The 25,000-nt window shown below is 37.6% G+C and overlaps 3 protein-coding genes across 3 annotated transcripts in view; 1 reads left to right on the top strand and 2 right to left on the bottom strand.

Annotated features, from left to right (window-relative positions):
* The first annotated feature begins 41 nt into the window (after positions 1–41).
* Positions 42–3,987, top strand: LOC107570519 (S-adenosylmethionine decarboxylase proenzyme-like). The gene is made up of 3 exons (XM_016256750.1): positions 42–288; positions 375–530; positions 1,899–3,987. Exons 1-3 carry the CDS (start codon positions 85–87, stop codon positions 2,037–2,039), a joined length of 501 nt encoding a protein of 166 aa, XP_016112236.1. The 5' UTR covers positions 42–84; the 3' UTR covers positions 2,040–3,987.
* Positions 3,988–5,974: 1,987 nt separating this feature from the next.
* Positions 5,975–18,470, bottom strand: ppil4 (peptidylprolyl isomerase (cyclophilin)-like 4). Its single transcript, XM_016256745.1, has 12 exons — positions 18,347–18,470; positions 18,108–18,175; positions 17,744–17,808; positions 17,529–17,646; positions 17,288–17,430; positions 12,831–12,945; positions 12,415–12,539; positions 11,319–11,385; positions 10,024–10,135; positions 9,415–9,511; positions 8,902–9,016; positions 5,975–6,857 (listed from the first exon to the last, which is right to left on the bottom strand). Exons 1-12 carry the CDS (start codon positions 18,414–18,416, stop codon positions 6,642–6,644), a joined length of 1,311 nt encoding a protein of 436 aa, XP_016112231.1. The 5' UTR covers positions 18,417–18,470; the 3' UTR covers positions 5,975–6,641.
* Positions 18,471–22,961: 4,491 nt separating this feature from the next.
* Positions 22,962–25,000, bottom strand: part of map3k5 (mitogen-activated protein kinase kinase kinase 5) — a 53,283-nt gene continuing 51,244 nt past the window's right edge. Inside the window, exon 27 of the mRNA XM_016256747.1 lies at positions 22,962–23,167. Within this exon, the coding sequence (XP_016112233.1) occupies positions 23,107–23,167 (61 nt within the window). The 3' untranslated portion in view covers positions 22,962–23,106. The remainder of the gene's footprint in view (positions 23,168–25,000) is intronic.

The following is a 25,000-nucleotide window of genomic DNA, read 5'->3' on the forward strand; positions in this document are numbered from 1 at the left end:
TGTATTGTTGGCTATTGCTACAAATATACCCCAGCGACTTAACACTGCTTTTGTGCTCCAGGCTCACAATTCAGAAAGCACCGAATGTGCCGTGTTAGAACTTTGATAATCATCAGTACCATGGTTTATGCACATGCACACCGCAGTCGTTTTTTGCGCGGGTGTCTTCAATGTTTATCTGTGGTGTCTTCACAGATGAGTGGAATTCGTGACCTGATTCCAGGTTCAGTGATTGATGCCACAATGTTCAACCCTTGTGGATACTCCATGAATGGAATGAAAACGGATGTGAGGAGACATTTAAAGCTGGGTGTTTCTTTGTGAGGAAGTTGCTCTGTGTTCTGCAGCGTGATTGAGATGGGTTGTCTTTCTAGGGAACTTACTGGACGATTCACATCACCCCCGAACCGGAGTTCTCCTATGTCAGCTTTGAAACCAACCTCTCCCAGACGTCTTACGACGAGCTTATCCACAAAGTCGTGGATGTCTTCAAACCAGGGAAATTTGTGACCACGCTTTTCGTCAATCAGGTACATTGTTACGCAACTTATCAGTGTCTGCAATAATTAATAATTAGTAGTACATTAGTGCGGTCAAACGATTAATCGCGATTAATCACATCCAACATAAGTTGATGTTTACATGATATGTGTGTGTACGGTGTATATTTATGTATAAATACACAAACATGCATGTCTATATATTTAAAAAAAATGCCTACATGTAAATATATATTTATATTCAAATATAATTTATATTATATATATTAATATTTTATATATAAACAAAACATTTTAAATATGCGTGTGTGTATTTATATACATAATAAATATACACAGTTCACACATTATGTAAACAAAAACGTATATTTTGGATGCAATTAATCGTTCGACAGCACTAATTATTACTTGTGAATTGATTGCTCTGCATATTTACTAGTGCTCTCAAACGATTAATCGCATACAAAATAAAAGTTTTTGTTTGCATGTGTTCTATGCATATGTATACATGCAAATATTTTCAAAATATATACTGTATGTGTGTTTATTTACATGTCTATTTATATTCATATAATTGATATTATAAATAAATATATTTAATATATAAACATAACCTATTTTTCTGAAATATGTACATGCATGTGTGTGTATTTATATATAAATGATAAATATACACCGCACACATACACATTATGTAAACAAAAACTTTTATTTTGGATGCGATTAATTGCAAGTAATCGTTTTGACAGCACTAATAGTACTAATGCACATGTGACGCTGCAGCACAAAAGCAGTGTTAAGTCGCTGGGGGATATTTGTAGCAATAGCCAACAATACATTGTATGGGTCACAATTATACATTTCTCTTTTATGCCAAAAATCATTAGGATATTCAGTAAAGATCATGTGCCATGAAGATATTTTGTAAATTTCCTACCGTAAATATATCAAAACTTAATGTTTGATTAGTAATATGCATTGCTAAGAACTTCATTTGGACAACTTTAAAGATGATTTTCTCAATATTTAGATTCTTTTGCACCCTCAGATTCCAGATTTTCAAATAGTTGTATCTCAGCCAAATATTGTCCGATCCTAACAAACCATACACCAATGAAAGCTTATTTATTCAGCTTTCATATGTATAAATCTCAATTTAAAAAAATTGACCCATATGACTGGTTTTGTGGTGCAGGGTCACATATGTGGTATCAAATTGTTTTGATGTTCTAAAAATAACTGCAAAGTCGGTGTTTGGTTGTATTTATTGTTGCTGAAGCCTAGCTCTGATTGGCAGCTTCCACACTTCAGATGCATGATCTGAACTAGCCGTCAGTGGCTTCCAGTGTTGACATTGTGATTTGGAGCATTCACACTCATCCTTCTCGTTCCCAACAGAGCTCCAAATGTCGCAGCGTTTTCACTTCGGCTCAGAAGCTGGAGGGTTACCGCCTCCTGGACCGCCAGTCGGCGCACTTCAACGACTACAACTTCGTCTTCACCAGTTACGCCAAGAGCCGCCAGCAGAAGCAGAGCTGAACCTCCGAAATGAAGAAGCGTAAAAAGAAATCGTGCGGCTGGCGGCGTTTGTGCGTGGAGTCTTCCGGCTGTAGATCTTCCCCGAGTTTAACATTTATGCATACCTGTACCTGTGACGTAGATATCGTGCATGAAAGCTCTTCTCGTGTCTCTGTAGATATTCTAGCCCATTCTTGCTGTGATCTTGAAGTGCATGTAGAGCTCTTGAACGTGGCGGTGGTGTGTGTGAGGCATGTCACGCCATCATCCCAGTACATGCAATGCTCCCTTCCCTTCCTGCAAGTGTCCCCTCGCATCCCCCACAGACAGGGTTTCCGACCTCACTAGACAAGGACCCTGACACGCTCAGATCTGTCTCCTCTCCCGACCAATCCAAAAGCAACGTCTTTTTATCGGTTTGCGAAAAAGGTTTTTTTTTGGGCGTTGGTTATTTAAATCGCAACTCATTTTCAATGTGTGTGTGTTCAGCTCAACTGTGTATAGCTAGCTAACTTTTCTGTGACTGTGAAGATATCCTGAAGACAAACCTAAAGTATTCCTCGTCCGTCGTCTTTTCTTTAACCCTGCAGACGGCTGTCTTTATCCGGTGTGCTAGAGAAGTGAATGCGAGTAGCTTAACCGTCACCTTCAATGTCGAGAGCCTGCTCTGATTTTAGAGAACGTTTTGGAAAACGCATCTCTCGTTTGAGTAATACGCTCGTTAGATGGTACCAGAGAAGTGAATGTTTCAAAAGACGAGTTACTTAATTGTTGCCTTGTGTGTTAACAACATATAATCTGCAATATATAGCCATTACGGTGAAAGTTAACTGTTGTCTTCCTTTCCTCAAATAAAATGGCCTGTATTAAAAAAAAAAAAACATTAGTTAGTTGAAAGGTGACGATGTGTTATATAGAAGAATGGATTTTTCTGAATAATGTAGCAAGTGTAGAAGAAGCCATTACGTGTGTGTGTGAGAGAGAGGGAATGGTGTTTGCCTTCCGTCATTGTGAAGGACCCTGGGGCTGTCCAGCGCAGAGCCTGCTTTGAATTGAAACCGTTGGACAGACGCTTTGCTTTCGTGTGCCGATCGCACAGCAAAGCATTTTTCTTTTTCTAAACCAAACGAGTTCTCTGTCTTTTTCTCTACAGTTTCCACACAATAGGCACGCACTGATCTGAGCATGTCAGGGCTGACCCGGATCATTCCACACCCCACACCTGCATAAAGTGCAGTTTTAATTATATATTTTTTTGCAGTAGATTTGTACACCTCTCCAGATCATGCCCTCACATGTGCTCTTGCATGCGACTAGCGTGTCTCCGCTTCAGCCCTTTGTAACATTACCGTGTTTCATTTCTGATCGTACGATGTAACAGACTTTGCTCAATTATTTTTCATCCACCCTCGTGCTGATGGAGATCCCGAGTTATGAGGAGGATGATGTTTCTGTTATGTCTCTTTAAATGCGAAAAAACAAAGCAATTCAGTTTGATTTAACAGACACTATAGGTGTCTGATGTGGACCACTGCTGGGAGAAATAACATGAGCATGATCGCTTATCGCACCTAGTACTTTTTCAGTGAAGGGGTGGTAGTTTCAAACATTCTTCTGGTCTTTATATGTGGGATTTATACATTATACATGAGTGGAGGGGGGAGACATTGATGTTGCGGACCAAGGATATATATAAACACATTTTTCTAACCCTGTTCTGAGCTGGGGAGTGACCTTTTCAGATGATTTGGACCTGTTTTCCTCTTTCTATTAGTTCTTGCTAGCCTGTGTTGTTGGTTGGTAAGACAACTCTTTAGAAAGGATTCTGTCGTGGGACTTTCACAGGAAGTTGGGAAGGAAGGGGAAACTTTGCTGTTCCAATTCTCTTGCCATTTCCTTGGTTGGTCAAGATGTGCTAAATATATCTGTACTAAGAGCTTGATGCTTTCAATAAAGTTAATAACCATCAGCTGAGTACTTTTGATTTTATTTTATTAAGTTTTTGTGCATTCCCTAGAATGCGCTGCTGTATACCAATATGATATTTGGCTGGGTTAAGTGGATTCAGATTGAAAATGTAATGTTTTATTTTATGGTACATTTTAAGTTTAAAAATGTTATCAACTATTTATTTAAGACATTTATAAGACCCACATTATGAAAGGTAAAATAAGGTAACTTGTGTAAATTGAAAGTCGTAATTCACCCTTCCTTAAATTCATAAAGGCCTTAAAAAGTCTTAAGCCTGGTTTCACAGACGGTGCTTGGACTAAGCCAGGATTAGGCCATTCAAGTAATTTTTATAAACATGACTTGGAAAAAAGCATTACTTGTGTGCATCTTGAGACAAAACAAGGGCACTGATATATTTTAAGAGCAATCCGTGCAAGTTTCTTTCAGTTTAAACGGCTCAGACTTACATTTTAGTCTAGGACTAGGCTTAAGCCTCGTCTTTGAAACCAGGGGATAAACCAGAACATAAAGTCATGACATATTATGCATACACTGCAAAAAATAATCTCATATTTATTTATTTTCAGTACCAATATCTAAACTTCCTTTAATCAATATACATTTACTTAAGATGCAAACTGGAAATATGAAGTCTTGTTTTCTGAATCGGACAAAATTTAGTGTTTAAAACAAGAACAAAAAAATCTTCTACACTTATTTTGCTGGATCTGTCTGCTGCTTTTGATAACGGTGAGCCACCAGATTCTCCTGTCAACCCTACTGGAAAATGGCATCTCAGGAACCGCACGCCAGTAGTTTGAGTCTTACCTCTCAGATAGGTCCTTCAAGGTATCTTGGAGAGGTGAGGTGTCCAAGTCATAGGGGGAAGTCGTGGCCTAATGGTTAGAGTCAGACTCATAACCTAAAGGTTGTGGGTTCGAGTCTTGTACCGGCAGGGATTGTAGGTGGTGGGAGTGAATTGTGTGTGTGTGTGTGTGTGTATTTTGGATGGGATAAATACAGAGCACTAATTCTGAGTATGGGTCACCATACTTGGCCACATGTCACATCACTTTCACTTATTTGACCCTCTAACTCTAACACATTCTAGTCTATTTTAATTCTACTTTATCTAATTTTTTATTTTGATTTAAAAAAACAAACAAAAAAAAAAACACTAGCTATTTTTTCTATTCTACTTGTTTTTCTTTGCTATGTGTACTGCGTTAGTCTAACCGAGACTTGTCATTTGCACTATATTGTTGCTCTTTTGTTAGTTTTGACTGCTTTTATTGTCCTCATTTGTAAGTCGCTTTGGATAAAAGTGTCTGCTAAATCACTAGCTATTTTTTCTATTCTACTTGTTTTTCTTTGCTACGTGTACTGCGTTAGGCTAACCGAGACTTATATATTGTTGCTCTTTTGTTAGTTTTGACTGCTTTTATTGTCCTCATTTGTAAGTCGCTTTGGATAAAAGCGTCTGCTAAATGACTAAAAATAAAATAAAAATAACAAATGTGTCATTGGGGAAAGAAAACATGTTTTCCCTTTGAACAAGTTAGATTTTTTTTTTGAGCCCACTGGCAGATATTGGTTCAATTTAATTGTAAACTCACTTCATTTTTAGTGGGCCATTTAAGCTCGACTGTGCTGTGCTCAATGAGTTTACACCTTCAGAGCATAACAATGATCTTCAATCCAAGGGACACGCTTTCTTCAAATGATAAAGTAGTTTTGGCTGATGCAATAAAACCCTGGTAATTGTAGTTTTTCTTGCAAGGTGGTTGAATATTGCTGGCCCACTGAATGTGCTCGATAAAGTGGGCAACCTTGAACCGTCCCTAATTCTACTCGCATTCATTAAATAATCTGACATTCACTGACTATTCTATATAATTAACGCTTTAAAAAACAAATGAGTGAGTGGATCGGAAATTCAAGTCAGATATGGAGAAAGGAAAGAGCAGAAGTGCAGAGGTTGGCGATGCATGAAGTTGAATCTGGAGTTTAAAAAAAAAGTATGCGAGAAGTGAAATACAGCTTTATAAGGTTTGACAATAACATTTTCTTCTTTCGTTTTTTCTTAGCCTATTAGTTGCATGTGTTAGTCACTTTTTTTAATTTGACTTTCATCAAAATGCTGTGAATTCAAATGAAAATATTACAGCTGAATCTCAAAGATAATAAAGAAAAGGAAAGGAACATCTGGGTTAATCACAAATGTAATATAAAGTGGCCCCCTTTGCATGAATTCACCCAGATTAATATTCATGAGCTAAGCCTTCACCACAGTAGGATTTGTACAGTGCCAGACAGCTCACCACTGAAGTTCAGTTATAAATGCTGAAATATTTCTGTCGAAACGTCTTAACCAACAAGAAATGAGTTCACTTGTAACGACTCAATTGCATGACAGTCTTAGCTGAGCACAACTCTGTCACTGATTTTATTCCATTTTCACCTCCACCTGCAGTCCATATATATATGCATCAACAACTCCACAAACCTTTTAGAACTTCACAAACATTGCCTAGATTTGCAAACAAATGGACAGATTTGACTTTACATGTAAAAAATGAATCATAAGGTGTTTTTTAACATCGTTCACAGTTGAAATCAGGAAGTTCTTAGGAAACCCGCTCTGTTGACACACAGTAACAGTTATGGTGGTCAGCTGTAATACTTTGATCTCTTAGGGCTGCGACTGCGGCTGCGATCTCTTCTGTAGCGTTTGTGCTCGCCGTCTCTCTCTCTGCCTCGGTCTCTCTGTTTCTCCTTCTCTCTTCCCTTGTCCCAGCCCCTCTCGCGCTCCTTGTGTCTCTCTCGCTCTCTTGAACGTGAACGCTGTCTGCCTTTATCCTTTTCTCTCCGACTCTCATCACGATCCTATAAAAGCAGGAGTAAAAAAAACGAAAACAAATGATGAGACACGGAGAAGGCTGTTCCCAGAAAAACGAGACCGATTTTTAGTAACGGATTTGCAAATATAGAGAATTTCTACATAATGAACATAAAAAAAAAACATTCCTTTCCCTGATAAAGCAACGGTTATACCAGTGGTTACCCATAAATGGGATGCATGTTTGTTCTGATGGGAAAAACTATGCTAAATGCAAATAATCACAACTAACTTTATAACCATGTATAGTTAAGATAGCAAATTAAATAAGCTTAACAGGTTTGAAATTGGCATCAATGGTTGTGTGCCCAATCAACGTCCCTGCCATCTGCCAAACTGCATGACAAGAGCAGACCACAATAAATACAGGTTCAATTGCAATGAGGATTGATGTGGTTTGTGCTGACCACGTGTTATGTGCAACAAATTACTGGCTGCCAAGAGCAACAATAAAAAAAAGAGCAATGATCAATTATTTACATACCGTGTTACAAGGACAATGGCGCACACAAAAGAAGCCAGCGCTCTTTTTGAGAGGCCCATAGTGACCATACACCCAGAGATTAAGCATTACAAATGTTTCAATCTATACATAATGTCAATATAGCAATGTAAATGGCTCAAACTGTGAGAGATCGTGCAGAGATAAACCCCACTATATATCTTCGGGACGTGCTGCTGGAGTTTACTTTACAATGCCGTGCAAAAAAAATTTATACAAATCGCACTCTCTAGTATTTTGCTGGACAACATTTAGCTTTGATGAAATTGTGCATTCATTGTGTCAACATCCCAGCATTTATTTCCATCAAGAGTTGCATTAATCTTTGTCTGAGATCTTGTATTGACAATGGGAGAGTAGAGCCACTCTGTAATGTGGACTCCAGCACATCCTCAAGACTTTCAATTGTGTTTAGGACAGGACTGTTCATTCCTCGTCATCGGTTAGGAACATAGGTGTGTGATCGCAATCTTTCCTTTCGAAAGCCACGTTTCTAGTATTTGTAAAACCGCATTTTTCCATCTCAAAAATATATCTAAATTACCACCTATGCTCTCAATGGCAAATGCAGAAACGTTAATTCATGCGTTCATGACCTCAAGGTTAGATTATTGTTATGCTTTAACGGGCAAAATGCAGCAGCTAGAGATCTTACTAGAACCAGGAAGTATGTCCATATTTGCACTGGCTCCCTATTGAACAACGAATACATTTTCAAATCTTGCTAATTACTTATAAAGCCCTGAATGGTTTAGCTCCTCAGTACTTGAGCGAGCTCATATCGCATTATAGTCCTTCATCGATCTCAAAACTCTGGCCATTTGATAATACCTAGAATATCAAAATCAGCTGCGGGCGGCAGATCCTTCTCCTATTTCACAGAAAACTGCAACAAACAACTGTGTTCCTGTGGCTCAGTGGTAGAGCATTGCGCAAAAGGTTGTGGGTTCGATTCCTAGGGAACACACATACTGGTAAAAAAAAAAAATCTGCTAAATGCATAAATTATTTATTATTATTTAAATCATCTAATGTCGTGTGCTATGTTGCCCTCACATGTCAGCTGGAGATAAGTGAATGTCTCCATCTCGAGGTTTTTTTAACATCACGGCACAATGTTGTGAAGCAGAAATTTTCCATTGTTGTGTCTTCCTCAATGATCAACCCAAAGCAAAGATTATTCAATAAACAATAAGCTCATGTTTACCATCACTATCTCCTGCTTCCTGCTGTTTGCCTGCCTCTTGGGCTGATAAAAGTACTGACTGTTTTATAAAAAAGAGGCTGGGTCATGCGGCTGAGCCTGATATTCTCGTATAGCCAAATGGTCCAGTAAGACACTTACAAAAGCCAATTTTTTTGGTTCTCAAATCCCTCTTAGAGGATGCCATAGGATCCCATTCATTTCCTTTCACTCTCTGGTGGGCAGCTGTGCCACGGGGACTCATAGGGACATCATTTGATGTCCAAAAGTCAAATCTGGCGCCTGGAGCAAAACCTGCCATCTATTCAAATCCACAGCATTGTACCTTTGACTTTTTGTCCTTGGGCCTCTCGTCTGAATGCCGTTTCCGGTCTCTTTTCTCTCTGTCGTCCTTCCGTCTCTCATCCTCATCTTCATCTAAGAGAAGCTCATAACGGGAGCTTTAGGAGACAGTCAAGAAATACTGACTTGAACTTTTTTGGATAACCACTTTAGGACACAGACTTCAAATCAAACTGGACCCTCTTAGCCTTTCTAACACATGTTTCTGGTCTTACTGTAAATGATTCATCAAGTGCATGTTGTTATTCCAGAGGAGAACTATTTGCAATGCATTTAATCAAAATGCAGTACACAGCATATTGAATTTTTGACAAAAATTAAAACAACGCAATAATGGGTAACAACTAAATACTAAACCTGTGATTCAAGCCAAACCATCTCTGCAAAGCATCACGTAGGCTTTTTGGAGAATTTAAAATCTAAAGTGCCAATGCTACAAAGTGAAGTCCAATTGTCCAAGTATGATTTAAACGTAAAGAGATTATCAGAAGGATACTCCTGCTTGCTTTTGACATTGTCTTTCAAAGCCAGTTTGGATTTGTTGTCCAGGTCTTTCTCGTAGGCCTTAAAATCTTCCTTGGTGTACTTCCCACCTAGAAACGAGACATACTGACAATAAAACCACTCTTTATCCAATATATTAACTACTGTACACTAAAGCAATAAGCCTCAAGAAGCCGTGGTTTACAGTGAATTTAACAGCTAAGGGGCGTTGTTAGGCACGAGCAGAGCAAATAAAGAGTAATGATATTAATAAAAACAGTATTCTTCCACCAAACAATGTAGCTCCTCAGAAACAGTTGTGGTTGCAATAAAGTGGTTGCAGAGCAACACACAGAAGTAAACAAATGTAAGTGTTTGTAGAGTAATTTACAACAGCATCGAACGTGGCTCAGCCAATCAGAATCAAGGACCGGAACTATCTGTTTTATACACTAGATTTAGTTGCATTAAAAGCTTTGTATATCATTTTGATTCACTATCGTTAACATTTAGCATGTAGATAAACAAGAAAGACTGAGCGGTACAGTAAAATTCAGCAGAAATTGCTTATATTTTCATTACTTCACAGGTGATGCTTTTATATGAACGGGCACAGACTCACCTTTGCCTTTCCATTTGATCTTAGACACTGACTGGCTGAAGTCCACATGAATGCGACGGTCATCTATCAGGACATTGTCCATTTTGAAGTACGCTTTCTCACAATCCTCCACCTTATCAAATAATACACAAATGCATTCATCATTTCAAAATGACCGACCACGCTTTTGCCCTGAACGTGCAAGGACCTCGCCAAGACACTTACTTTTCAATTCATTTTAAAAGGAGGCCAATAAATGCAAAATAAACCCTTTTCAGGGTGATACAAGGCTCCTCCACTTTGATTCAGGGGCTTAATCACCGTACCAGGTTTTATTTTGCAGACTAGTGATTAAGGTCTGAGCTTGATATGCTTATTAGTGACGAAATTAAATGCAGACAATTCTAAAAAAAATTTTTAAACAGAAAGTGATCAAAGATTGTGTTTTTTATAATTGCTGGAACATCGCGAGTATATCAGCGATTTGATTTCTGCTGTGATGACACAGATAACACTGCTCAACGAGCCTCTTACTTACACTGTGCTTTCACGGTGTTAGTTATGATGAAAATATTTGTGGCATTGCATTGTGTGCTCGGTCGACGTGACTGTGTCCGACTACAGTGCAGCAGTGCAGCCTTTGATGCAACAGGAGTAGCTCTAAATATAATGCTGCAATCAACACTTTTCACCATTAGTTCATCTCGGCAGCCGTCATAGTTAAAACGCAGTAAAACTTTGAGAGAGTTCCCTATGTAATGCTCATTTCATATGCAAAGATGCTAGCCAATCATAGCAGTGGGCGTTTCCATTGCAGACACGCCCCTTTTAACAGAGCCTTCAAATCAGACTAAATCCAGCATAGAAAATGACTATTTATATCTACATTATGACTTACGTCTTGATGGGGGAAAAAATAAAAACGTACTAAGATAAGTGCACCGGAAAAAAAACCCTGATTTCATGACTGTTGAATTTTACTAGATGTTTGATGATCTAGAAGTTATGAACATTTGAAGGGATGTGTGGAGCTGATGCAGCATTATTACACACAGGCCTTGCTTAACACCACTTGCAGTTCTGAATATACCTAGGTTTCATCAGGATATGCATCTATGGACTACAACTGCGCAAAACTTAGAAATATCTATATTTAGTATTAAAAATGTGCGCATGCGAATTTGGATGTATAACTTCTGCGTAACCATTCTTGTCTAACTTTTCAAAACTTGGCAGCTGGATTTTAACAGCTTGCTCAGAAACTTTGCACTTTTTTTTTCCAAAGATGGCAGATACACAGAACAGACTTTACAAACCTTTTCAAACTCAATGAAAGCATAGCACAAGGATTCTTCTGTTTTCCAGTCTCTGATGATCTCACAACTGCAAATGAACATTAACATGTCAGATCAAAGTCATATACACACACACACACAGTAAGATTAAGGCACAAGCTATGGTCAGAACTTAATACTAGCACTTGCTCACTAGACATGACACTCTACCTAGTGCCTACTATTAAACAACTATGTGAAACAATATTCAAACAGCAGTATTTTAGTGGCCTTCACAGTCACATAACCTCTTTATGCTGCATGTTTCATTCAGCTGGTTGCATCCTATCTCAGAAGTAAAGCATTTTTTATGCAGTGTTGTGCACTCAAGAAGTTGATATTATTTCCAGTTCAAATGAAATATTTGGAAGGTCATGACGAGCACACTGCATTGTGGGATACAGTATTCCACACAGTTATGACACTCCATACATACAGCCTACTGCTAAAACTGTACCAGCAGAATGTGTTGCAGGATGAAATTAATAAACAAATGCATAAAAAAATAAACATATGGCATAGTCAGAATAACACCTGCGCACAAAAAAAGACTTTTACTGTGCTTATACACTTCAAGTCTGTTTATAAAATGTCACACATTAGTTTGGGGTCCAATTCTCACTCTTAACTAAACAATTAACTATGATTTTGCCTCAATAAACTCCTAAGGTGCTGCTTATTAATAGTTAGCAAGGTAGTTGTTAAGTTTAGGTATGCGGTCGGATTAAGGGATCTAAAATATGCTCATGCAGAATAAGGCACCCTTACAAGTACTAATAAACACTCCATATGCTAGTAATATGCAGGCTAAGAAGCAACTGGTTAATAGTGAGAACTGCTCCCTAAACTAAAAAAATGTGAAATTAATGTGACATTTAATGAGAGAGTGTGCATAACGGGAAAAGAACAAAGTCCCCAGTTAAATGCTTTGTTTAAGAGAGCTCTTGGAGCAACCCTTGCAGAGGTCCAAACATGTGGTCAGTGAACAGCCCTAATCATTACCCACACTGTTTAACCACAACTATGAGTCAGACTACCATTGGAAGTAATACAGCGGGGACATTTTCTATTATCTCACCATTTAATGGCTCCGAAACGTGAGAAGATGATCTCTAGATCTTCATCTGTGGTCACTGGGTTCAGCTTGCACACAAACAGCACGTTCTCTGGAGGTTTAATATCTGCGTCTGGCAGATCGCCCACCTTTAACAAGAAACAAACGTTCAGATCATGAAAGAGATGTCCACAGTGAGTGATGTCTGTGTGTTTATATCTTCTATAGAGGATTTTAGGTCTCAGTTGAAGACACATTTTTTTTAGTCTGGCTTTTGAAGTAGGGTTTTATTTGTGTGTAAGTTATGTGTGTGTGTTTGATTTTTATTCTTAATGTTTGTGAAGCGCTTTGGGCAACAAAGTTGCCCTTAAATGTGCTATATAAATAAATACAAGTTGAAGTTATATGTTATGTGTTAATGTGTAAGTGATGAAATTTACCATCTCTAGTAAAATGGCTTGCGTCTTTGCTTCCTTGTCCTTTATCTGTTCATCCAGCTCCTCAGCGTCTCTCCCCTCTTCATCGTTTATCACCTCATCTGCTCCAATCCGACCACTCTGAAAAAACGCGCAAGCGTGGATTATTCACATTAGAATGAAGAACAGAGCACTTTTAACCCCTTAACTGTCACCCCCCCCCCATTTTTTAAAATAGGCATACAGGTGCACTATCCAAACTTAAATTGTTGTAATTTATGAACACTTTGGAATACAGACATACGGTTGGTCTCTTTTTAAAGAAAAAATCAGTAAATTATCGAAAAAGTGGAATTTTGTCAAAAAAAAATTAAGTATCAAAAAGTTATAGTAGTTTAAATTTACTATAAAGAAAATGCACTATATTAATTTTATTTTATATATAATAAATATTTTACATATCAGCTTTTACTCTAAAATTGGTATAAAATTATAGCCTTATGTCTAAATAAGTTATGTTCCAAATTTGAAGTTGATATGAAAAAAATTGAGGCTCCTGTGCGATTTTATTTAGGGCGTTATACCACAAACAGCCACCGGGTGCCATCCAAACTCCATTGAATTTTTTTAAATGCATTTTTCTGACACAAATGTCTAGATTTCTCTGTCAATATTACTTCTATTGATATATTCAAATGATATATGATGATTACTAAAAGATTTGATAGAGAAAAAAGACAAATATCATGAAAAATCTGACTTTTCTAGGTTTTAAGTGCTATAATCGGGTCCCCGGTGCATCTACCAACCAAGGAAACCTGAAAAAGATTAACCTGGTAACTTTGTTTTGGGAAGCCTTTTTCTGCAAGAAAACCAGCGCATCTGATTTCACTCCCTTGGTGACGCGGCAAAGGGATCTCATTATAATATTACCGCCCCTTCATCTGTAAGTGTCCACCCACAGCGCCATCATTGTGATTTCACAAGCGACAACGGTGTACCAGCTCTAATGTCATGGAGAAAGTTTGAGCGAAGCATGCTAACTGTTCTGTGTTTGGCTGAACAGACGAGCACAGAACACTGTTTAGAGTCCCAGCCTCAGAGGAGACAACAGAGCAGTGGGTTTATTGATTTATTTACTGTATATTGCTGCTGCCACACAGATCTAAAATAAACATGCTATTTATTTCCCAGCTGTTTACCTTCACAGACATAACTATGGGATGATATTAGGCTCAAAATGATTAATAGATGCACGCACAGTTATCCATGTACTGCATACATTTTATACATGTATCTTACTAACCACAAACAGATACCTTTCAATTTGAGTCTGTGGAATTCAGGATTAAATGATTGTGCAGGGATTTGTATAAATTCATTTGGATTTTGAAACTTCATTTTCGCAGTTTACAGAAACGAAAGTCTCAAAATACAAATTAATCAAATAGAATCGACTCAGAAGGGACGTGAATGAATGCACGCGCGTCGCCTGATCCACAAATGCACATTTTAATCGCTACATGCACAGATTATGATACTTTAATACAAACTGTAACATTTGTATTCACAAATATGTCTCTATTTGAACAAAATGCTGCACATGAATGTAATTCTTAACTCTGCAGACACCGGTAGAAAAGCATTTGTTTCAGTGTAGTGACGCACATTTGCGAATTTTTCAAATCGTGTACACATTAATGAATTGCACTGGGCCTTGTTCGTTGGTAGTTGTGTGGGGGGGGGGGACGTGAAATGCTGTAACTGCGAAAATTAAGTCTCAAAATCCAAATGAACCGAACAAGATTGACTCGAACTAGACGTCAATTAATGCACGCGTGTCACCTGATCCACATATGCACGGCTTCCTTTTTGCATGAGCAATTTATGATATATTAATGCAGAACAGAACATTTTTATTTGCAAACATGTCTGTATTTATACAAATCCCTGCACAATCATTTAATCCTGAATTCCACAGAATCAAATTGAAAGGTATCTGTTTGTGGTTAGTAAGATACATGTATAAAATTTATGCAGTACATGGATAATTGTGCGTGCATCTTTTAATCATTTTGAGCCTAATATCATCCCATACATAACCGACTGTTTTTGTAACTCGTGTGTGTTTTTAACAAACTTGTGTGTGCATGAGAAATTAGTTTAGTACTCGCATGCTGTGACAGCCGCTTTCTGTGCGTGTGCTTCGGATGTGTGCGCTCAGAAAACCGTATATCAGAAGTTTAAACTCATATGGTTTAAAACGCATGATTTCAACACGATAAACATGATAATCAGAACCAAAACAGATGTTTTTAGCAGGCCCGAGCTGTAAAGGCGCAGCTCTATTCTAGAAAAGGGGGCGGGGGAGCAGCAGCTCATTTGCATTTAAAGATACAGGCACGAAAAACAGCTAGTTTCTGCTTCCACTCAAAATAGGCATTTTCAAAATGATATAATAAATTATCTGTGGGGTACTTTGAGCTGAAACTTCACACACACATTCTGGGGACACTAGAGTCTTACTGTATATTACATATTGTAAAAAGGGGCATAATATGTCTCCTTTAAAACACAGATTAATTCTGGAAGGTCACTACTGTGAGTTGTTTGAAGACATGCAACAGGTAATTCTGCCGTGGCTTTGTTTGGTGCAAAAACCGAGAAAATGGCAACACTGTGTTTATAATGTACCTTCCCCAATATTAACACATCCTCTCTATTAACTGCTGTTTAAAAGTAAAACATGTGTGATGACACAAACCAACTGCTGAATCAACGTTTTGAATCACAACTGAAATAGACTCTTGAACGATTCACAGACACAAATTTGAACTTACTAACTCAAACACTATATGAATAATAAACTCTGCTCCCATAGGCGCAGGGTAAGCCAACTCCAGGGTAAGGCTAAAAGTAGCCTAATATTCGTGTAATATATAAACTACAAACATCACAAAACCGTCTTTTCATGCAAGTACCAGATATGGGTGTCATGTATTGCACTCATACACTCAACGGAATCGTGTGTGATTGGTTATAATGCGCAACGCTGTAAGAAAGTGTAAAAAGAAATAGGATGCAACATGAGCAAATCTAAATTGAATGCAGCAATCGACACTTTACACTTTATTCGTAACAGATTTAGTTTAATCGTGCAGGGGCTTTTTTTTAATCATCATCACTTCATCTCCTGCTTCTGCTCTTCACTGGCTTCGCTCAGTCAACTTCTTGGCTGATAGAAGACTGTTAATACAGTTTTGGATATTTTGGGTGCCAGACAAGACTTGCTGTTAACAGGTTTTGGTTATGAGACAAATTTGCTGACTAGTGGTTCTGTTTAGAGGTCGACCGATGTATCGGTTTTGCCGATTAATCGGCACCGATAGTTGATTGCTGGAACTATCGGTTATCGGCAAAAATCCATGCCAATAGTTTGCTAGAGCGTCTGAGAAGGGTCTGCTGTCATTACGCGGTGCGAGAAGCGGCCTCTAGTGGTTAAAATCACTGACCGCACATGCTACTTGTTTAGACACGTGATCCTGCAGAAAATCCCGACAGAAAATCCTGCCGCGCCACAGAGCGCCATTCACATAGCTTTCCTTTAAATTACATTATATTGGTCCCGAATCGTTGTTAATGTACATAATGAATTGTGTATTGTGCATTTTCAGCAAAGCGTTTGTCTTTCTGTGGCTCTAATAAAGTCTGTGTGCTTCATTTACAGAGCTATAATATCGGTCGCGCTTTCTCTTTCCGTTTGCTCCGTTTTTTAAACACTGAACTTCAAACTCCTCTATACCTCATTGTTCATTCTTGAAGTAAACTTGTGTCCGTTTGGTGATTAAATAAACTGTTTTAGACCGCTGCTCGAGTTGAACGCGGAGTGTGTGTGATACCGGTGAGTTCTCCTAGACTCAGCGCTGCACTTTTATTTTGATTAGATAATCATCAAGTGTTCAAGAATAGAAGCAGTTAAAGTGTGAGGGTATACATACAATATCCATATGTATATAATTTTAATGCTATAGCCTTTGTGTATATATTTAAAGATGTGCATCTTTAAGCATGACAGTTGAAATGAAATGGTAACACTTTAAAATAAGAGTCCATTTGTAGCATTAAGATTAATGAAAGCTGTGTAAGTATTGTTCTTTGTTAGAATGCGTTAATTTCAACATTTACTATTACTATTATTATTATTATTTTCAGTACTACTACTAAGGTTCAGTACTGTTTTTGTTAATAAAGCACTATTTTAGTTTTTGTTCAGTATCAATTTTAAAACTATCGGTTCATTAATCGGTATCGGCCAGTGTGGTCCAACCTAGCTATCGGTATCGGCAAAATCCAGTATCGGTCGACCTCTAGTTCTGTTACCAGACAGAAGGGATATTTTCTGACAGGATCTCAGTTATCATATCATATAATAAAAAAAATGGTGTGGGTCAGTCTCTCGCTCTCTAAAAACGTTGTCCTACCTGATGTCCTGGTAAGGGATGAAGTCGCTGTCTACAAAGGTCTCATTGATTTTAGCAAGCACGTCCATACCCTCCGAGACCTCTCCAAACACAGTGTGAACACCATCCAGATAATCCAGATTCTCTGCTGTGGTGATCAGAAACTGGGAACCAAATGAAAACAATAACTAATCAATCATACTCAAAGCCCATAAACAATACTGACAGTGACACTTGTGTATTAAATGTGTTCACAACTAACCTGAGAGCCATGCTGGTCGCTGCCATTGTTCACCATAGACACCGTCCCCTTCTTTCTATGCTTGATCCTAGGCATCTTCTCAGGTTCAAAAACGTGTGCCTGGTCGCCATACAGCTTGCTACAAACACACAGACATCGTCACCACACAATACACGCATGTGCATTCAGCTAGCACAGATAATATTTAATTAAATGAATGCATTAATGATCCCCACCAGAACACAGACTCTCCTCCTCGCCCCGTGCCGGTGGGGTCACCCGTCTGAATGATGAAATCTCTCTGCAGCGGGGGATGCAACAGATGCAGCATCTTCATATGCTAACCTCACTGCCTCACACAACCTCAGCTTGCAGCCATGTGTGCAATAACGCTGCATTACATGCATTATCATACCATAACGCAATTTTACCAGGAGTGTAACTCTCAGAACTCAAAATTGTACTTCCAATTGAAATGCGAGCATTTTGTGCATGACCTAATAATGGCTTTAAAGGAAATAAACCTAAAATCTTTAACAAATATGATATTATAAAGGTGTAACATGACATCTGCAATGCTCACAGAATGCAAGAGATTACCTGAACATTGTGAACCAGACAGTAGTTGTAATACTTGATTTTGCACAGTTTCAGGAAGTTCAGCGACGCTGCAAATTAGAAGAACAACTCTGGTTATCGTTCAGTACCTTGCTTTCTGTAGGAACGATATATACCATGTTTATCACATGTAGCGTTCTTGATTGTATTAAATGATCATGCGTGTGTCATACAAGGTACGTTTAAACCCGTCGTCTGTTATAAATGCTATTATTAATCACCTTTCGGCCTCTCTTCTGTGTATAAATCGATCACGATATCCCCAAGCGTTGTTTCCAGCAGCACCGCCATGTTGCGCCAGTGTCATCAACATGCGCCGGACGGACGCGCATGCGCAGTGCGAAGAGCCGCGGGTGTGACGTCACAACTTTGGTACAACACTTCATGCATAAATGCAGATCTTTGAAGTCTCCTCCTTTGTTTAATGCATTTAGACATTTCTCAGATGCCCTTAGCAAAATGAAAAAATCAAGAGACACTGAAACGGTTTAATTTGTTTGTATTATATAAGGTGTTGTAATTATATTTTCTTTATATTATTATTTCATTTGATGTTTTATTGGGTTTCTTGTAACGCTATATGTTTTGTCTGGAATTAATATGGCTCTGTTGTGTTGAGCCTTCCATGCCAGATTCATTTTTTTTTGTATGCTACCTAATGCCACTTTTCTTGTATTCAGATTTTGTAAAAAATAAAATAAAATACAAATAAACAAACCTGTAAACATCTCATTAAACACGCATGAACAAGCTGCGTTTGATTAGGGTTGCCCCTGGGAATAACATGTCAAATATATCCTCACCTTTTACAAAGAAATGACTCTTTATTGTTGTCTTTGTAAGAGACTAGAGACTTAAAAAGTGGCATCGCTTCAATGCTTCAAACATTTAAACGTTGGAGAAAGTGCAGGCTGAGAAACCATGAGACACTAAGTCAGTCGAGAGACTTGGCTGAACCCCATTTCCATTGAGATGCTCCTCGCAGAAACCCCTTCAGTGAAGACAAGCCCTCCTCAGAATCCAGCTCTCTTCACAGTCTCAGAAGACGCTTTTGCAGGGATCTTTCTACTGCACTGTAAAGCCTGATTCCTCTTCTTTTGTGGTTCTGCTTTCTCATACACACCTCCTTCAGCTGCAGTGCACCAACATATTTGTCCAGGTTCACGGTCTTTTCTTTGGGATGTGCTCTCTAGTAACAGCTTGCTTACAATAGAAAGCGCAGCAATAGAAGAGGCCATTTCTACCATGATCTCTGCCATGCCCTCAAATCAGTGCAAAGCTGCAAAAACACTAAATGAAGAAAAAGAAGGGTGTAAAATTTGTAAACATAGTTATTCATATATTCATTTCATTTGTATCACTTTTCACAATATACATTGCTCAACACGGCTTTAACCTTGTGCGGTCTTGGTGAAACTTGGTGACTTTTATGGCACTTGGTATGTGAACACACGCACAAATTGAGGGCATGATTCGAAAAAGCTAAGTGGTCGTAAAAAAAATAGTCACACTCATGGTCTACGGTCAAAAATGACCGACACGAAATGAATGGGAAATGGGGGGGGGATCAAAAATACATCAAACATTTTTGTGTACACAATCTACAAACCCCTCACACACACACCTATGAACTGGTGTGACTGTAACACTGCAACTACGTAAAATAAAATTAATAATTCGACTACAATGCAGTGGAAAAAAAGTGGACAGCAAGGAAGAGGTTACACTCTAAAACATCAAGAGTGTAAAACAGATACATCCCCTTACACACACACATACAGAATTATACATACTCAAATGCAGTGGTGGAAAGAGTACTGAAAAATATATACTCAAGTAAAAGTACCATTACCTCCCCAAAAATGTAGTGTGAGTAGAGTAAAAGTACTTGTCCAAAAAACTACTTGAGGAAGAGTAAAAGAGTAGCCTATTTAAAAGTACTCATGAGTATTGAGTAGTGAGTACTGAGCTGTGGATTCTACCCCCTCATAATAAACGCTGTACACCGCAATTGATACATTTTAAAAACGCTGTACATTCTGTAATTCACATTATCTTGTTTGTCATAAAGAATGAAGAATATCTATCATCCAGCAGTTTTAATTTTGACTGCCAACTCCTTAAAATACATCAAAACAGCACAGAAACAGTATTCAGTTGAAGAAAAGATGAAAGTTATCCTCAGTACAATCATCCCCATTTAAATCATAAAGTTTGAAAAAATAGATTTAAAATCATGTGTAAGGCCACTGAAACAGCATGCTGTTGTTGCACATAAAATATTAATATTTAGAACAGTGCAAATACAAACACCATTAGAAACTCAGTTCAGTATCACACACCATGATATGGGTTCAAATGAGAGCCCATTTCTCTCCAAAACGGTGCCAGTTTTAGCGTTTTGCAATAAAGAAATAAGAATAACTAAACTTGATCATTTATGTTACAATTTTAACATAAATGCACATTGTTCTAGAAGGATGGCATCATGCCATACCTTTCACACATTTACTCAAATTGTTATGCTGATAATACAATTTGTAAGGAAAAATGCATTAAATAGCGAAGTATTTCTGGGGAATACACACACACGCATGTCTCTTTGCTGAGCCGCGGCGGTCTCGGTGAATCAGCAGCATACACAACTGAATGGAACAAAAAGTGTTGAACTTAAAAATGGTGTATGCGAGAGTGCACTTGCTAAATGAAGGCGGATTGTATAAAATGGCTAAAAAAAACTTTTTTTAAAGTTTATTAACGAGCTGCAGTTTTATTACATCACGCGCTGGCACAGATGCAGTATATTAACGCCAATAAGGTGCAGATTGGTCCTCAATTTGGGTTTCCAACACACTTTTTCACAGCACGCATTACGCGCTCAAACTCATCAAAAGTCAACAAGTTCCACAAGCAACAACGACTTATCCAAGTGACCGCTGCAGAACGCACGCGAGAGAGAGACCACAAACGAAGGAAAATAGCGGAGTAAAAGTACCGATATATCACTTAAAATGTACTCAAGTAAAAGTAAAAGTACACAATTTTTAAGCTACTCAAAAAAGTACAATTACTGATAAAAACTACTTAATTACTGTAACGTGAGTATCTGTAATTCGTTACTTCACACCCCTGCTCAAATGAATTGTTATGGCTATAACCATATAGCCAAAATGAGTCAGAAGACTGAAATAAGAGGTTAAAATCAGATCAGACCCAGAAGGATCAAGCTCTGATAAAGCATTCCTGTTTATTTTTGTTACATTTTTTATAGAATTTTAATGTTTTGTGTAACAAACTGCTTTCTGTGTTCAGGTTCGAATGTAGTAATAATAATGCAAAAAGCTACACTTCAAATCAACATTTAAAACAACAAAAAAATATAAACCTTGACAAAAAGTAGTCTTTGAGAATGCCGACATGAGGGCGAGTAAATGATGACAGAATTTAAATTTTTGGGTGAACTGTCCCTTTAAGGGACCTGTTTTGGTGCCTTACTTTTTTAAGAACCCAAGGGAACACTTAAGCAATCAGCGGGACACATTTAATGATGGCCCCAAGGCAGGGTTTACCAAACAGGTGCTCACGAGGGAATTTCCAAGTTGATGAAAAGCTAATAAGTAATTAAATGGAGTGTAACATTAAAATAAACAGATGAGGCTGCACAATTAACTGAAATATCTCATTAAATTGCGATCATCGAACTAAACGTTGGGATTTAATTAAAGATATTATTATAATTAGAATCCTATTTTGTCTGTGGCGCTGTGCGTTTCAGAGTTAAGAGCGGCATTGTGTTTATTTATACACAGCAGCTTATAATGACAAATTATCATTACTATTTCACTTATCTATGAATTAAAAAAAATAGTAATTGTTTTAGTAGCCACTGATATAATTATTTGTCAGGATACTCAGTATATTTGACCTGTAAATCACTGCAGTGCGTCTCAATGTTGATATATATTTTTTTATTCCAGTGCATCGTCAGTGCGCTAAAGAGTTTGGCAGTAACTTCTTCTTGCACTCTTTGTAATACAGTCGTGCATAATGATGTGTTGTTGCTTTTCAAGACATTAAACTTGTGATTTTCACCCTAGAGGACCCTTGTTTATGCAAATAAAGAAAAGATAAGGTGTCCCAGAGACTGTTGTAACCAGAAACATATTAACGTACCTTTACACAACAAGCGTAAATGTAATAACACTAATGTCATATAAGCTGGAATTACGAAGGAAAACATTTTTTCAAAGTTTTTATTTACTTCAAAAGTCAAATTCCAATTTGCACAAAAGAGTTAGAATGAAAACACTGATCATGCAAACATTTACCACAGATATCCAACTTATCGTTACATGATTGTCACATTACATAGCCCTGTATATGCATATATAAATATATAAACTACGTTTTTCCCCCCTCCCGTGACCTAGCACTGACCAAAAAAATAATCACTGAAATGAAATGACCAGATGAAGTCATTACATGTGAATTTATATGTTGTTTTATGATTTAACTAGAAACTTGCAGTGCCATCAATTTCAACTACAATAATAGCATTCCAAAATGTAAAAAGGTCTTGGAGGTTTGTGCCGAATAAATAGACATAAGTGCACAAATGTGATATATATATATATATATATACGTTTTGTTGATATACAAAATATTAATATTTATATATAACAAATTACACACGAATATAAATACACACACACACACACACACATGTAAATATTTTTTAAATGTATATATACATGTATGTGTGTGTATTTATATATACATAATAAATGTACACAGTACACACACATATATTATGTAAACAAACACTTTTATGTTGGATGCGATTAATCGCGATTAATCGTTTGACAGCACACACACACAAAAAAAAAAGTTAAAACACGTATTTACATGTGATCTGTACCATCACAAAGACTTGAATTGATCCCACTAGATATTTGCTCTGGATTGCACGTGGCTGTCGTCTTCAGCCCGCCGTCGTTCTGTGCTCAGTGATAGCGCTCCAGAGTTTACACAGGACTCCACCGCTGGAAACACAAGACAAGAACTAACTGAATCATACACTACTTGTTGCCACTTTTTTATTGTGCATAGCTGAGAACCTTTAGAACCCTAAAGCTAATGTAAATTATGCCAGCTTCACACCACACTAGAGGTCTGCTACCCGACCCGAGCCCGACGGGTCCCGAAATACTTTCGGGTTTCGGGTCCGGGTTAAAGTTTAATGAATAGCTTCGGGTTCGGATCGGGCTCGGGTTTATAGCTAAACTAAAACTATATGCAGTAGGCGACACTGCTTAGACACACGCACACACATTAGTGCACACGACAACACAGCACGGAAAATAGCTTCGACAGGCTACTGACTCGCAACTTTATATTTCTCTGCAATGAGGGGGTAAAATCGCTGTTTTTGAAGGAACTAAGCCTCATTGCTTGTAGAGAGAGGCGTGCAGACGCAGGTTCACACATGCAACTTTCATCCCTCTCTCTCTCGCTAATTCAGATAAATGATATAATTAATTAATTCAAATAAATGCGATCTTACCGCACTGCATCTCTGTGTCTGATTTAATGCAGGCCGAATGCTAACGAGCCTTAACTGACGAAAATGAGCATAATTTGCACGATGGAAAAATTATCGTCTTGTCGTATACAACCATTCAAAAACTCGGCAGAATTTATGTGACCGCTGCACCTGATGTTCATAAACTTTCATAACTGCTAAGTGTTTTTTCTTTTGCCTTGTGAACTGGCCGAGCCTTAATGATTCTGTTTCTTTACATGTATTTGCTAACTGACCATTGCATGAAATCGTGAAATACAGCATTTTTTCAAATTGGCTATTCGTTGTGGGAAAAAAATTATAAAAAAATTCGGGTTCGGGCTCTAAATGTAACTGTGCCGCTCGGGTCGGACGATCTCAGGTTCGGGCTTCAGTTTAAAGCCCGTGCAGACCTCTACACCACACGTCAACGCCATGTATACGGGTCAAAGACGAAAAAGGGTTTAAGCATAAAAACAATAAGTGTAATACTGCTTTAAATTGTTGTTGTTCCCAATTTTTTTTTTTAAGTTTTCTGTTTAATTTAATTGCAATTTTGTTTTTGTTTCTCCGAGCAAAAAATAAATATCATACATTTTCCCCTGATTTACAGAAGAGAGCCACTAAAATATCATTCAGTGTAATAATCTCGTCAGGCATATTTACAACAAAAATCAATTATAGACATATTAAACTAATTACTTTCACCCCAAATACTAATTAGTTATTATTTTAAATGTTTAAAATGTGCCACTATCCGAGGTTTTGCCCATTGGTCAGTAAGAATTTTTTACTCATTTAAAACCCAATAACATTTAATATGCTCACTTATTTTTTTATATATATATTTTTTTGCAAAGAGGAGGACCAAATGAACATCTAAAAAGTTATTCATGTACACAGAAATGGAATCCAATCCAATCTTAGTTATCTTAATACATCTTATTCGTCTTGGTTCAGTCAGATTTACTCAAGAGAAAGTATTCATGTGCAACAAGCCCAAACACAATGTCTTTTTTCTTCCAAACAATGAACAAGCAGTTTATGCCACAATTTAATGTTGCTTTAGAGAAGCTTATATCGATTCTAATATATAAGATTGTTGATAAATTGCACCGAGGTTACATCTTTATATTGCTTCATGAAGTTCAGCAGACACCACACTGCAAAAAATAATGCCGAAAATACACCCTACTGTATGCATAGTTGTCATGCAGAAAAAAAAGATTTCTATTTCAAATAATAAATGCTGTTTGAAGAAATTCACACTTCGTTAAGCGACACAACCATTTGAATTGTGTCATAATCAACACAG

This window comes from Sinocyclocheilus grahami, unplaced genomic scaffold (genome assembly GCF_001515645.1).
Source record: "Sinocyclocheilus grahami isolate Dianchi unplaced genomic scaffold, SAMN03320097.WGS_v1.1 scaffold1469.1, whole genome shotgun sequence".
In the NCBI taxonomy this organism is placed as follows: Eukaryota; Metazoa; Chordata; class Actinopteri; order Cypriniformes; family Cyprinidae; genus Sinocyclocheilus; species Sinocyclocheilus grahami.